At 44.5% G+C, this 15,074-nt stretch overlaps 1 protein-coding gene across 1 annotated transcript in view; it reads left to right on the plus strand.

Moving 5' to 3' along the window:
• LOC126484855 (uncharacterized) overlaps nt 1-15,074 on the plus strand; it is a 98,652-nt gene that overhangs the window by 1,049 nt on the left and 82,529 nt on the right. Inside the window, 1 exon segment of the mRNA XM_050108451.1 lies at nt 12,518-12,866. Within this exon segment, the coding sequence (XP_049964408.1) occupies nt 12,518-12,866 (349 nt within the window).

Raw genomic sequence — 15,074 nt, forward strand, 5'->3', positions numbered from 1 at the left:
TATAAAATGAAATATTTGCACCGTTGAGGTTAAATAATCTTGAAATATATTATTTCATAGTGTACAATTGTGTAGACAGTGAGTGTTACTTGGTATTACAAAGTTGAGTATTACTTTTGGCTAGGTACATGTGATACTCTTATTTTGCCACAGTAATATTGCACTATGAGGGAAAATGTGCTATAGACAGTTTGAGTAATGTTGTTAACGAACACTGCCTTTTTTATATAGAAAAGCGTTGTTGCCAGATGTGCTATTTTTTATTTAAGAAGAGATATTAAAATAATCAAATGAGATGGTGAGTTTGATGTGACAGTTTGTTATAAGCAGAATCAATTTCCCACTTACATGGGGAACTTAGACAATGTAATTATTTGCTTCATAGACCATTTTCATGATAAATGTTGATGGTGTGTAATGAGTACAAGGGCTCCTCATATGTATAAAAGAAAGTAACACTTGCCCATCTAAAGGTCAATTGACTACATACGACTGTTGATGGAATTGTTTATAATGAGGAAGTTGTAAGGAAGAAATATGTTTAATTTGGTTTAAAATTCAAATTTCTTTTAGTGTTGTATCAAACATTTTGTAATGTTAATATTAATTTACTGCATCCATCTGTTGATGGAATTGTTTCTAGTGTGGAAGTTGTAAAGAAGAAATATGTTTAATTTGGTTTAATATTCAAATTTCTCTTAGTTCTGTATCAAAAATTTTGTAATGTTGAAATTAATTTTTGAAACAGCTTGTAGATACCCACTCTCCCTTTCATGTGTGGTATTGACTATTGTTGTCAATCTCAAACTGGAAAAAGGTTGTTGGCAGCTTATCAGAGGATACAGCTGTGCTTTGTGGCTCCCAGTATTCAACACAGCTTCAGTATGTGCCTACGAGATTTTAGTGTTTGGCTCCCCCCCTCCCCCCACATGCAGTTGTAGTTAATAGAGTGCTGGAATGAGGATTGCTAAATGATTTACTATTATTCTTATAGAAATAGAACGTGAACTTCATAGATTTCTTCTTTGCATGTGTGATTGTCAGACCATGAATCAAAAGGTCTGTGATTCAGACCCTGATTTTAATCAATCGTGTATCACCTCTGGCAATGTTGGTTATGTGCTAAATGCCAAGTTACGCCATGGTTCTGAGTCCAGGTTAGTCTGAAGGTCGCCCTATAAGTTAATGGGGAAGCCAGTTCAGAGATCAGAGGAAGGTGACTTTTAAGTTTAAGGCTAGTACTTTGTCTATCTTTGCATGCCACTTGGCATGATTGAGAAGACTAAATCACCCCCACCCCCACCCGGATTATTATTATTATCCCCCCCCCCCCCCCCCCCCCCCAAGAATGATTGTCTATCGAAGTCACAGGGTCCAAACGATACATGTCGAACGTGCGATCTTAAATTGATTATGTGACTCTGGTGGCAGGTGTTATGAGTATGTTTACAGTGGTCGCTAGTGCAATGACAAAAGAAGAGCATTACATAACTATTTGTAATTACAAAGGAGACGGCTTACCTTACTTGTCGTTGGTGTTGTCATTGTGTGAAACTCCTTGTGATGTGTACGCTACGGGAACAATTCTGTTTTTTCCATAGCCTTGGTAGACTCTGCCAATATCGTGCAAGAATATGGGTAGTGTGTCACATGTGTTAACTTTTCCCTGCAAACACAAGTTGTGGAAGTAGAGGTCCTGAAACAAGTACAGTTCGTCTCTTTGTCCTAGATGCCTTTTACTTTTAATGGAAGACCTCACAGATTTCCATAGCTGATCGATGTTCTGAGTGTGCACACTGGGGTCACCCGAAGAAGTGGACTCTACAGAGTGGTTGACGAACTCGTGGTTGAATCCTTCTGCTTTGAGTGTCTTGTAGGACTGAAACCCGTCTGTAATGACTTTACTACCAGGGAGTATGAAGTGCTTTATCAGACACACTAAAGGGACCTTGTCTCTGGGCAATACTCTGACAACAAAACACTTCCGGGACTCTCTTTCGATTCCACCGAATAACCAAATGTGATCGATTTCACTCTTTGAAGCTCGTCTTCTCTGGTTCTTCCTTCTTGCTATGAGAGATTTGTCCACTTCAACTACTTTACTCGGTCCACAAATTGGTACACTGTCATTTGTCACTACCACATAACACAGTTCTCTACAAAACCCAAAATAGTTGCACACGGTATTAGCAGATAAGTCATTTTTTGATGCTGTTGCTTGTAAGGTGTAGTCTTGAATCCAGCAAGATAGAAGAATTACGCTGGTGTGGATGGATAAGTTGGAAGAGTCGAACTATGTATTCTTCCTGATACTCATTCGTTTTCCCCACTGTCCGCAATGAAATTGTAATGTTATTTCAGCATTGAAACTCTTCTTACGAAGTTTTACACCCTTTGCACCACCGCAGTCTACACAGTCCCTCCTTTCCTTGTCCGGTAGTACTCCATATTTGCGACAAAAAGTCAAACAATTTTCTACACTGGATAAGCTTGGAATTAGATTTTTCCATGTGCGAGAATCCGTCGAAGAAACGTCAAACACCAGATATCCTACTCACTACCGACATAAATCGTCTGCGTTTCCCTACCAACTCACAAATAATTCACGGAGGTACGTAATTTAGAGCAACTAAGGGAATGACGGAAAACAGATTATAATGACAATCACAAATAATTGAACATAATGTCCGCCACCAGAGTCACATAATAGTTTTAGGATCGCACGTTCGATATGTATCGTTTGGACCCCACAACTTTGATAGGCAGTCATTCTCGGAAATTACCCATTTTTTTAGATGAGGGGAGTTGTTCGAGCACAGTTTATTCTTTGAACCGTGGTGTATATGTTGCATAGGTGGATTTTATGAGGTTTTTATTTAGATGGTTTTTGTGTGTGTGTGTGTGTGTGTGTGTGTGTGTGTGTGTGTGTCTGTTTTGGTTGCAGGGTCTCATTTAGTTTTTTCCAGATGGTGGCCCAAATTATGTTGTTTACTTGAGCTATGTAGGCCTAGTAGAAATGGTGTGTGTATTGTAGATCACAGTGCTTTCATTCTCCTTTGGACAGTGATGTGACTTTTTTTTTTAAATGACGGATATTATTACAGACTGAACTCTAATGTAACCCAAGGTCAGGTTTAGTCTGGAATGTGACTTGTCAGTTTGATTTACATTTGTGAAGTCGGCTAATGTGTCCTGACACTCTGTTTATCTTTTCTTTCTGTAGTTATATTTACATCTATGGTGAAAATGCTTGTGTTAACGGGGGTCTGAAATATTCAAATGTTCCATCTGTTTGAAGGTATTAACAGAACTGATGCAGCTGATATCACTAGTTCTTTCCCTTTCCTTTCCATTCCTTTCTCCCTCCTTCACCCTCAGTTTGCATAAAAAGTGCATACTTCAAAATCTTGTATCCCTGCGGAGGTCCTGTTTGTCAGTTTTTGTTTTGCTAATGTTTTTGTGTTGTGGATGTCAGTTGTGACGTTGTGTTGTTAGTTTCATTAGTGATCATTTCTTCAAGCTTAATTCTGATGTTCCAGTAACGTCATCAATCTATGGGCATGATGTCACGCTGCTTACGAACCCCAGATTTTACTACTTGCAGACTAGATATAGCCTATTTATTTCAGAAGGGAATTTCAAATGAACATTAATTTCACTAATTTTTTTGTGTCTTATTACACAAGTTTACTGCCTTTCTTTGTCTAGTGAAGGTTTCGAAACAATTTTCTCCTTCTGCGTTTAATAATTCTCTGAAATATATGGCAACATATCTATCTTTTTGAATACTTTTTAAATGTGAAAAATACTTTGATACTGCTGCACTGACTCTCGACCATACTGTCACCTTCCAATGTAACCTAGACCACACACTACACTACACTACAGATTGTGCCGCCACTGCAACTGGTATTCCAAAAACTAATGTACATACAAAAGAAATATTAATTATTCTGTTCTTGTATGTGCGCACACACACACACACGAGGTGACACATCACACTATCATTACTTTATGGAACAAAACTGATATCTGACATTGATTTGAAGCTACCATTGCCAGATAATAGCTTTGTCTTGTGTCGTAATGTTGCTGTGGAGTGCGTGAGAAGATAACAAAACACTCACAAAAAAATTTTCTGCTGATATCCCCAAAGTACAATCTGGGGATGGATAACAATAGATCTAAAAGATCTGGCACAATAACATTGGATCATGTGTCCTTTGTCCTTGTCTGATGACTCAGATGATGACAATTCGTATGATGGTATGGATGTTGGTCTCTGCCTGAGGGAACTGCTGAGTCCCACAAGTCACCCTCTTCCATTGCAAACTCCTCATCACAGATGAACAAGAAAGGGAGGAAAGAGAAAAGTCATACCTCTATGGTGGCTCCCATCATTTCAAGACTTGTGGAGAAACACTTCTAACTCAGGGAAGACCAATGTAGGTGTCGCCAGGTGACACTTTTTAAAAACTAGAATAAATTTCTTTATTTCAGTCTATGATAACAAAATTAAGTCCTTAGACTGCTAGTTTTGGTCTGCAATGCCCTTTTTCAGATCTGTTTTAAACATTTCCTAACATAATGAAGCTGCAGTGGCATTGTCAAAAGATAAAACACAAACAGTGACCATTTCCAGTTCTGTTTTTAAACATTTCCTAGTATAATGAAGCCATAGTGGCACTATCAAAAGATAAACACAAACTCAGCTTAGTATTGTGTGGTTCTTGTGATGATGCCACTGTGGCTTTGTTATATTAGGAAGTAAAACAGATCTGAAAAGGGTCATTGCTGACTGAAACTGGTAGTCTAAGAACTTAAGAATTTTGTGATCGTAGACAGAAATAAAGAAATTAATTCTACACTTTTCTCAATCACAGTTCTATTTGCGACCATGTCATAGCGTTTGAAACTTTTTTAAACTACCTGATGCCCCAGAGCTGTGTGACTACAGCCACCACAAAAAGTATGGTATTAGATGGGACAGAGGTAAAGGAGAAGTGGCTAATTTTGTAATCAGTGCGTATGACTCATCACCACTGCCACTCACAGTGAAATACAGAGGTGATGATGCTACAGTATGGGGGTGTTTTTTATGGTTCGGGTGTGGTCCCCGTGCTTAAGAAAACACAATCTGAAGGATATGAGTCAGAATTGAGGTTGTAGCAGGCTGTCGCTATGAAATGAATCTATAAGGATCAGGATTGCCAGAATTGAGGCTATATCAAGCCATTAGATTTACTGGCTTACATATAAAACGGTTGAAAGTGCCAAGTGGTATACACACAGTATCCCCCCTGCGGGTCCGGGGATTAGAATAGGCCCGAGGTATTCCTGCCTGTCATAAGAGGCGACTAAAAGGAGTCCCACCCCCTCAAGGGGGTCGTTAGCGCCTGCGTCCGGAGACGGACGGTTCCACGACCTCTATTTGCCGTCATTTTGCTTTTTCACTTCTCGTTTCTTCCTTCCTTTGGTTGGTTCCTTTCTTTGCTCTTCTCCACCTCACTGTCTTCCTTACTAGTTCCCCTGCAAAATCTCCTTGCCTTCTTCTCCTTGCCTTCTCATTGCCTTCTTCTCCTTGCCTTCTCTGGTCTCCGCCTCGGCATTTGAGACAGTCTGTCCTCTCTCTCTCTCTCTCCCTCTCTCTCTCCTTTTTCCTCTTCTTCCTTCCTCCCTGTGCGCACCTGAAGGCCGACCCACGCGTTCGCACGCGTAGCCGGTGACGGGGTAACGCGTAATTCCCCGCCCTGGGTAGACATGTAAGGCACGCGCGTACCCCCTGGTAAAGGCCAGGCCCAGGGAGGGGTGATTGCCTGAGCTGATACCTTCTGACCATGCCGATTGGTCCCTTCGTCTGTTTCTCGGGAGGTGTGACCTGAGGTGTAAACATTCACCTAAGGCGGGAGTGCCCTCTGAGAGGGTCCCCACAAGGAAGGAGCGCGCCATCGGAGACGCTGGCAATCATGGGGGATTCCTCCGAAATGGATTTCACTCCATCTCTCTCGACTTCTGCCCAAAAACGGAAACATGACCAGCCACCAGTGACAAAAGTACTACCGCCTGCCCCACAGTTCCTCATCGTTTCTCGATCTGAGGACGGAAAGGATTTTTCCTCTGTCAACCCTTTCGTTATCCAGAAGGGCGTAGATGCCATAGCCGGATCTGTCAAACCTTGTACCAGGTTGCGTAACGGTACCTTATTACTAGAAACTGAGAGCGCCTTTCAGGCACAAAAACTGCTTCGGGCCACACTCCTGTACACGTTCCCTGTCCAGGTGGAGGCTCACCGAACTTTGAATTCGTCTCGTGGTGTAGTCTATACTAGCTCCCTCGACGGATTGACTGACGAGGAGATTCAATCTTTCCTCGCTGAGCAGGGCGTGACGGCTGTCCATAGGGTCATGAAAAAGGTCAACAATGACCTTGTACTGACCCGGACACTTTTCTTGGCCTTCAATAGTGTTAAGCTGCCATCGCGCATCAAGGCGGGCTACGAGGTTATTTCTGTTCGCCCCTATGTCCCGACACCTACGCGCTGCTACCAGTGTCAGCGTTTCAATCACACTTGACAGTCTTGTTCCAATGCGGCTAAATGTGTCACTTGTGGCAGGGATGCCCATGAGGGTGACTGTCCACCTCCGTTTCCTCGTTGTGTGAACTGTCAGGGTGACCATGCCGCATCCTCCCACGACTGTCCTGTCTATAAGGAAGAACGCTGTATCCAAGAAATTCGGGTCAAAGAGAAAGTGTCCACCTCGGCTGCTCGCAAGCTATTGGCTAGTAGGAAGCCCACACTGCTCCCAGCAGGGAAATACAGTACTGTCCTCGCCTCTCCTCGGACTACCAGGGAGGTGGCAACCCAGACATGCGATCTGACCTTCAGCACCACGGTCGTCCGTTCGGCCAGTGCTAAGATCGCACGGTCGACGTCATCTCTTCCTCCCATCACCCCACGGACACCAGCCCCTTCATCAGCTTCTGCTAAGACGACGACCCAGAAGTCAGATGCACGGGCCTTCAAGAAGGAACCGTCCCGTGCAGACTTCCTACGTACCTCGACCTCCCAGCCTTCGACCGGTACTTCCACCAAACGTCCTTCCAAGAAGGCTCATAGGAAGCACAGTTCTCCTTCTCCGCCAAGGCATATTTCTTCTCCTGCGCCACCCAGCGGTTGCCGCCCCAGGCCGTCATCCGTTTCGCCTGGCCGCACCGCTGGTAGCCGAACATCTGGCCGTTCACCGGCGGAGGAAGCTCCCCCTCCCGGCCATCTTCCCAAGATGGCCGATGAACCTATAGACCCAATGGACGATGACTGACCGCCTACTGATAGCGGCGGCAGTGCTCGCTCGAAGCCAGGCCCTCAGCGGCCTTCGAGGTGACCCCTTCTTTCATCTTCCTTTTCTTCTTACGATGGCACTTATTCACTGGAATATTCGCAGCATTCGCTCCAACCGAGAGGACTTGGTTGCTGCTCCGCTTGCACCGTCCGCTCGTCGTAGCCCTCCAGGAAACAAAGCTACGCCCATGCGATCAAATTGCCTTGGCACACTACACCTCTGTGCATTTTGACCTACCCCCTGTGGTAGGTACCCCGGCTCATGGAGGGGTTATGTTGCTGGTCCGGGATGATATTTACTACGATCCCATCACATTGCACACCGGCCTGCAAGCAGTTGCCATCCGCATTACTCTCCCCACTTTTACATTTTCCATTTGTACCGTTTACACTCCATCGTCATCTGCCGTTACCAGGGCAGACATGATGCAACTTATTGCTCAGCTACCTGCACCATTTTTGTTAACTGGAGACTTCAATGCCCACCATCCCCTTTGGGGCTCTCCAGCATCCTGCCCGAGGGGCTCCCTGTTAGCAGACCTTTTCAACCAGCTCAATCTTGGTTGCCTCAATACTGGTGCCCCTACTTTTCTTTCGGACACATCTCACACCTATTCCCATTTAGACCTCTCTATATGTACTCCCCAACTTGCACGCCGGTTTGAGTGGTATGCACTTTCTGATACATATTCGAGCGACCACTTCCCGTGTGTTATCCATCTCCTGCAGCATACCCCCTCTCCGTGCTCCTCTAGTTGGACCATCTCCAAGGCAGACTGGGGGCTCTTCTCTTCCAGGGCGACCTTTCAGGATCAAACCTTCACAAGCTGCGATCGTCAGGTCGCACACCTCACGGAAGTCATTCTCGCTGCTGCTGAATATTCCATCCCTCACCCTACTTCTTCTCCACGTCGCGTACCGGTCCCCTGGTGGACCGCAGCATGTAGAGACGCTTTACGTGCTCGTCGACGTGCTTTACGCACCTTTAAACGCCACCCTACAGTGGCGAATTGTATCAATTATAAACGATTACGTGCTCAGTGTCGTCGTATTATTAAAGAAAGCAAGAAAGCCAGCTGGGCTGCTTTCACAGGCACCTTCAACAGTTTTACTCCTTCTTCTGTTGTCTGGGGTAGCCTGCGCCGGCTATCTGGCACTAAGGTCCACTCACCAGTTTCTGGCTTGACGGTCGCGAATGACGTCCTTGTGGCCCCTGAGGATGTCTCCAATGCCTTCGGCCGCTTTTTCGCAGAGGTTTCGAGCTCCGCTCATTACCACCCTACCTTCCTCCCCCGCAAACAGTCAGAGGAGGCTAGGCCACCTAACTTCCGCTCCTCGAATCGTGAAAGTTATAATGCCCCATTCACCATGCGGGAACTCGAAAATGCACTTGGCCGATCACGGTCCTCCGCTCCAGGGCCTGATTCTATTCATATTCAGATGCTGAAGAACCTTTCTCCTGCGGGTAAAGGTTTTCTTCTTCGTACTTACAATCGCATCTGGATTGAGGGACATGTTCCCGCATGCTGGCGCGGGTCTATTGTTGTCCCGATTCCTAAGCCGGTTAAGGACAAGCACTTGCCTTCCAGTTATCGACCCATCTCGCTTACCAGCTGTGTCTGTAAAGTGATGGAGCGAATGGTTAACTCTCGGTTGGTTTGGCTGCTCGAGTCTCGACGCCTACTTACCAATGTACAATGTGGATTTCGTAGGTGCCGCTCTGCTGTTGACCATCTGGTTACCTTGTCGACCTTCATTATGAATAACTTCTTGCGGAAGCGCCCGACCGCGGCTGTGTTCTTTGATTTGGAGAAGGCTTACGACACCTGTTGGAGGGCGGGCATTCTCCGCACCATGCATACATGGGGCCTTCGCGGTCGCCTCCCTCTTTTTATTCGTTCCTTTTTAATGGATCGACAGTTCAGGGTACGTGTGGGTTCTGTCCTGTCAGACACCTTTCGCCAGGAGAATGGGGTGCCGCAGGGCTCAGTTTTGAGCGTCGCTCTCTTCGCCATCGAGATCAAACCAATAATGGATTGCCTCCCAGCTGATGTATCAGGCTCCCTTTTCGTGGACGATTTTACCATCTATTGCAGCGCGCAGTGTACACGTGTCCTGGAGCGCTGTCTTCAGCGTTCTCTTGACCGTCTTTACTCCTGGAGTGTCGCCAATGGCTTCCGTTTTTCTGCCGAGAAGACGGTCTGTATTAACTTCTGGCGCTACAAAGAGTTTCTCCCACCGTCCTTACGACTCGGTCCCGTTGCTCTCCCAATCGTGGAGACAACAAAATTTTTAGGTCTTACGTTTGACAGGAAACTTAGCTGGTCTCCACATGTGTCATATTTGGCTGCCCGTTGTACCCGTTCTTTAAATGTTCTCAGTGGTATGTCGTGGGGAGCGGATCAAACCGTCCTGCTTCGTCTATATCGGTCGATCGTCCGCTCCAAGCTGGATTATGGGAGCTTCGTATACTCCTCTGCACGGCCATCCATCTTGCGCCGCCTCAACTCCATACAACATCGGGGTTTACGACTTGCGATCGGAGCGTTTTATACTAGTCCCGTAGAGAGTCTTCATGCTGACGCTGGCGAATTGCCACTCACCTACCGGCGCGATATACTGCTTTGTCGGTATGCCTGTCGGCTACTGTCAATGCCCGACCACCCGTCTTATCGTTCCTTTTTTGACGACTCTCTCGACCATCAGTACGGGTTGTATGTCTCTGTCCTGCTACCCCCTGGAGTTCGCTTTCGTCGCCTCTTTCAACACCTTAATTTTTCACCCCCTGCAACCTTTCGAGTGGGTGAGAGCCACACGCCTCCTTGGCTCCAGGCTCAGGTCCGCGTTCACCTTGACCTCAGCTCGCTCCCAAAAGAGGTTACCCCCAGTTCGGTCTACCACTCCCGTTTTGTTGAACTTCGTTCGAAGTTCATCAATATGACCTTCATTTATACAGATGGCTCCAAGACCAATGACGGGGTCAGGTGTTCTTTTATTGTCGGGGCACAAAGTTTCAAATACCGGCTCCATGGCCATTGTTCGGTCTTCACAGCTGAGCTCTTTGCCCTCTACCAGGCTGTTCTTTACATCTGCCGCCACCGACATTCTGCTTGTGTCATCTGCTCCGATTCCCTGAGTGCCATCCAGAGCCTCAGTGATCCGTATCCGGTTCACCCTTTCATGCACCGGGTCCAACGCTCTCTTCAGCAGCTGGTGGACGTCGGTTCTCCGGTTAGCTTTATGTGGGTCCCTGGCCATGTCGGTATCCCTGGGAACGAAGCTGCAGATGCCGCGGCCAAGGCTGCGGTCCTCCAGCCTCGGACACCTTCTTGTTGTGTCCCTTCATCAGATTGTAGCAGGGTCATTTGTCGGCGCATTTTATCGCTGTGGCATGCCGATTGGGCTGCACTTACAGACAACAAGCTTCGGGCCTTGAAACCTCTTCCCGCGGCTTGGATGTCCTCCTCCCGCCCTTCTCGGCGGGAGGAGGTCGTTTTGGCCCGGTTACGCATTGGACACTGCCGATTCAGCCATCGCCATCTGCTGACGGCTGCGCCGGCGCCGTTCTGCCCATGTGGGCAATTGCTGACAGTCCGCCACATTTTAATGCCCTGTCCGGATTTTAACACACTGCGTCTAGATCTTAACCTGCCATGTACTTTAGATGCCATTTTAGCGGATGACCCACGAGCAGCTGCTCGTGTTCTTCGTTTTATCAATTTGACAAACCTCTCTAAGGACATTTGATGATGCTGTTTTTTAATCCTATGCCTGTCAGTCTGTCTTTTATCGTGTTTTGCCTTTTAGTTGTTGTTTTAAACTTGTGCCTCGCGGTGCATTCTTAACGTAGTCAGGGCGCTAATGACCATTGACGTTGTGCGCCCTAAAAAAAAAAAAAAAAACCAGTACATTTATATAGTTGAGTGATGCATAGAATGTTAAACATGTTTTTACTTGGTGCAGATGAAAGTGCAGTAACAAAAGCACACAGGAAGAATAGAGCAAAAGAGGATATTTTTGAACAGATTCAGTTAAATAGTGAAACTGGACCAATAGATCGAGGTATTGCTGAGGAGGAGGTGGCATTGGCCATCAAGGTGGTGGTTGCAGACGTAAATGGAAAGATGCACTAAACATAAAGAATTGGTTGCAGCATGCTGTACATGTCTAGTGGAACTATATTTTTAAGGAAGAGTAACATGAATGGAGATGAAAGTCATCAAGCTTGCTTCATGTACTCAAATGCTCAGTGGTTCTGATATTGTAATTGATGGGGTTTTATATGATTTCCCTAAATCACTTAAGATGACTGCGATGACTATTTTCCCCTTCAGTATTAAACGTAGCTGTGGTGATTCATTATACTCATATTGACTTCCAAGCTATGTTGGTCTCATGGTGAGGTGCACTGAAGAAATGCACATCTTTGCAGAAAGGTGTAAAAGTATGAAAAATACACAAGGAATAGCTTTAAATGGCGAATAAGGAGAAAAGATTGCCAAAAATAGCAGTTATGTTATGGGAAATGCAAATTCTACTGTGCAGTTTGTTTAGCAAGTGGGTGGTCTGTCACTCTGAGCAACAATTTCATGGGGTTGGAAAGAAAGGTGATGAGTTTTATCAAATTAATAACTTCTGTTCTTCATAGTAATTCGACAAAGTTGTGCTCTTAATGTGAGAATAAGCAGAAAGGGTGCTGAAATATTCATCACGCATCAAGTAAACAAATCAGTATGTAATGTTGATTGGCTGCATGATTGAGCATAAATTGTGACTTACCTCTTGGCTTCAAGCATTTTTCACTACTTCCTATCCTGCACTGTACTCTGTAAACAAACTAGTGATACTGTAGTGACAGAACTTAACGTTATCTGAATAATTAATTTATTAGTAGTATCTTGGCACTGCCCCTAAACTTTTCATCAAATTAAGGAATTTTATTTTTTCAGATACAGTTTGCAAATGCTTAAAAATATTCCATATCCTATGTATGTAGTATCTTGACATGAAAGAATACACCTCCTTTAGTTGTAGTTTGGTGTAGACTGCATTGTTTCCATGTATTTCTATTTCTGGAATATTTACGTAACAGTTGATTGGAAAGTATTCTACAGTTGTAAGGAACTACCTTTTCAACTAATATTTTTTCCCCTTATGCACACACTTGTTTCATTGCAGGGCAATAACCGAGGAAATTGCGATGGTACGCTACGTGGAAAGAAGTACTTCTCCTGCCAGAAGTACAAAGGTGTTTTTGCAACACTGAACAGAATATATCCAGGAAACATAGAAAAGACTTTAGGTGGAATGAACACACATTCGGATGCAGTGAAACTGAGTGAAATATTTACTGATCGGAATTACACTTATGAATCCTTGTTATCAATGCCGTCCAGTGACTATAAACACTATAATGCAAGAAACTCCAACTATAAAACTACCCTTGTGCTTCATCTGAGAGAAGAGAGCAGTACAAGTATGTCCAGAAATATACCACCTAAGGTGGAAAACAAAGAAAAGTTGCCAGGTAAGATCCCTGGTTACTGGTATGCAGTTAGTAGGTTTGAGTCACTGGAAGTGTCAGATTCCACCCACCTGCTTCGACCCATGAAATAATGGTGTTGTGGTGTGTGTCATCACTGTGGGCGCAGTGCTTTTGTGTTGGTTTGTGTTTGTAGAAGTTGTGTTGTAGAATTTGGTGGTGTGCTTTTGTGGTGGATTTTGAGGTTTTAAGTTGTTTGTGTTATGTTTTGTGTTTGGCTCTGGGTAATCATTGTGTTAACTTGCTGTCGGAAGAGTTAGTGTCATATGTGTTCTATGGAAGGGAATGTAATAACATTACTTTTTTATGTTGGTGATGGATATGACTGATAAATTCAACAGTTGTCTCTCCGTGTTGTATTGGGCGAAGACGGGACTGCGGTTAACTTCTTACAGCTGTTTGGATTGATTTCTGATTATGTGAGGTACCATGCTTGTGGTGAGAGTATGAAGTTGACCAGAGACTTGGCCTCTTGTACCAGGACCGTATACATGTGGACATGTCAGTATAAGATTTGGAGATCGATTCAGTGTGGAATTTGGCTTGAGAGATCTTGGTTGGCCATAAGTGAGATTGTTTTGCTGACTTATTGTTTTTTTATCGGTTCTCTAAATTTTTGTGCCCATGAGACTGAAGTGACTGTGAGAAGTGTCTTCTTTTCGTAGGGAAATATTTTTGGAGTATGTTAAGTATAGATGGAAGTTGGGGGCATAGGTTGGTAGTGGTAATAAACGGGTCACAGTTTGGGTAGAAGAAGTATGGGAGAAGTAGTTTGCAGGTTGGTTTGTGGGAGGGGGGGGGGGGGGAGCTGTGTTTTTCGGGTATAGTGAGGTCGTACTAAGAGGGAACTTGTTTGGTTGATTGAAGAATACATTGTGGTTGGAGTACCGTGATATTGGATGAATTTTTGTTATTTTGGGGTCTGGGGTATAGAGGGTATGAGAATATGGTTGTAAATAGCAGTTTTGAATTTAATGATTGTGACGCCTAGGATTGCACAAATGCGATACACCATTTTGGGGGGGGGGGGGGGGCATTAAATCTATGGTAGGGAAGGGGGAAGAAGCACTCTTCCAATTTGCAATGTCAGTTAGATTAGTATTGCTGATGGAATAGTGCCTTTGAGAATTATTGTGTTTTTTGGGTCTTTTTAGGACAGTGTTGAGGATGTACAGTCCAAGGCTCGTGAGTTGAGGAGATGGGATTTTTGTGGGAGAGGGGGGGGGGGGGTTTATTGTTGGTGTGGTTTGTGTGGTAATGGAGCAGGTTTTGGGTGTGTGGAGTGGGTTTGAGAGTTATTTTCTTTTCTTTTTTGAGGACTGCTTTTCTGTAAGATGTGAAAATTATTAGGCTTTGTTTGTTCTATTCCAATATGGATTTTGTGCTATGGAGTGGTATTGAGTGGTTTCTTTCTTCTTCTTCTTCAACTTATTTTTTTTGGGTTGGGGGTGGGGGGTGGGAGGGGGGGGGGTGCTCGGGACAACTTTTTCTGGCCAAAAAAACCAAGAAATTTTGGCACTTTTTTCAGGGTTTCACCCATTACTCAGAAACTTTGTATCCTACTGAAAGTCCTTACCCTTATGAAAATGGAAGAGCATTAAATTGTGCGTTGAATGACCTACTTAAATCTCAAAATCAGCGCAGCCATTTGGCCACAATCAATTGTCAGTGTTTCCTTCATTTTTACCAGCTTAACTAGAAAGTCCCCTCTAATGCCTGTAACTCAAAAATGGCTACTCCAAATGAAAAATGTCAAGCTATCAGAGTTGAAGAGCATGAAATTTCATGTTTCAAAAACATCTAGTTTCTTCAGTTTTATGCGCTAGTAAGTGTTCATAACTTGAAAGTCAGAATATTTCCACTTTTTCTTTTTAATTCAGAGTTATTCAATTAAATGAAATTCCTAATACAGAATACATAAATCTGCCCCTCAATTGACATGACTGAGCAGGTGGCGCAGTGATTAGCATACTGCACTCACATTCAGAGCGATGATTCAAACCCATGTCCGTCCTTCCTGATTTAGGTATTGTATGATTTCTCTAAATCACACCAGGCAAATGTTGGGATGGATGCTTTGAAAGGGCACGGCCGACTTCCTTCCCCATCCAAAGTCCACGGCCGACTTGCTTCCCCATTCTTCCCTAATCTGATGGCGCAGGTGACCTCGCTGTTTGGTCCCCTCCCCTAAAT

Source organism: Schistocerca serialis, chromosome 6, assembly GCF_023864345.2.
Source record: "Schistocerca serialis cubense isolate TAMUIC-IGC-003099 chromosome 6, iqSchSeri2.2, whole genome shotgun sequence".
NCBI lineage: Eukaryota > Metazoa > Arthropoda > Insecta > Orthoptera > Acrididae > Schistocerca > Schistocerca serialis.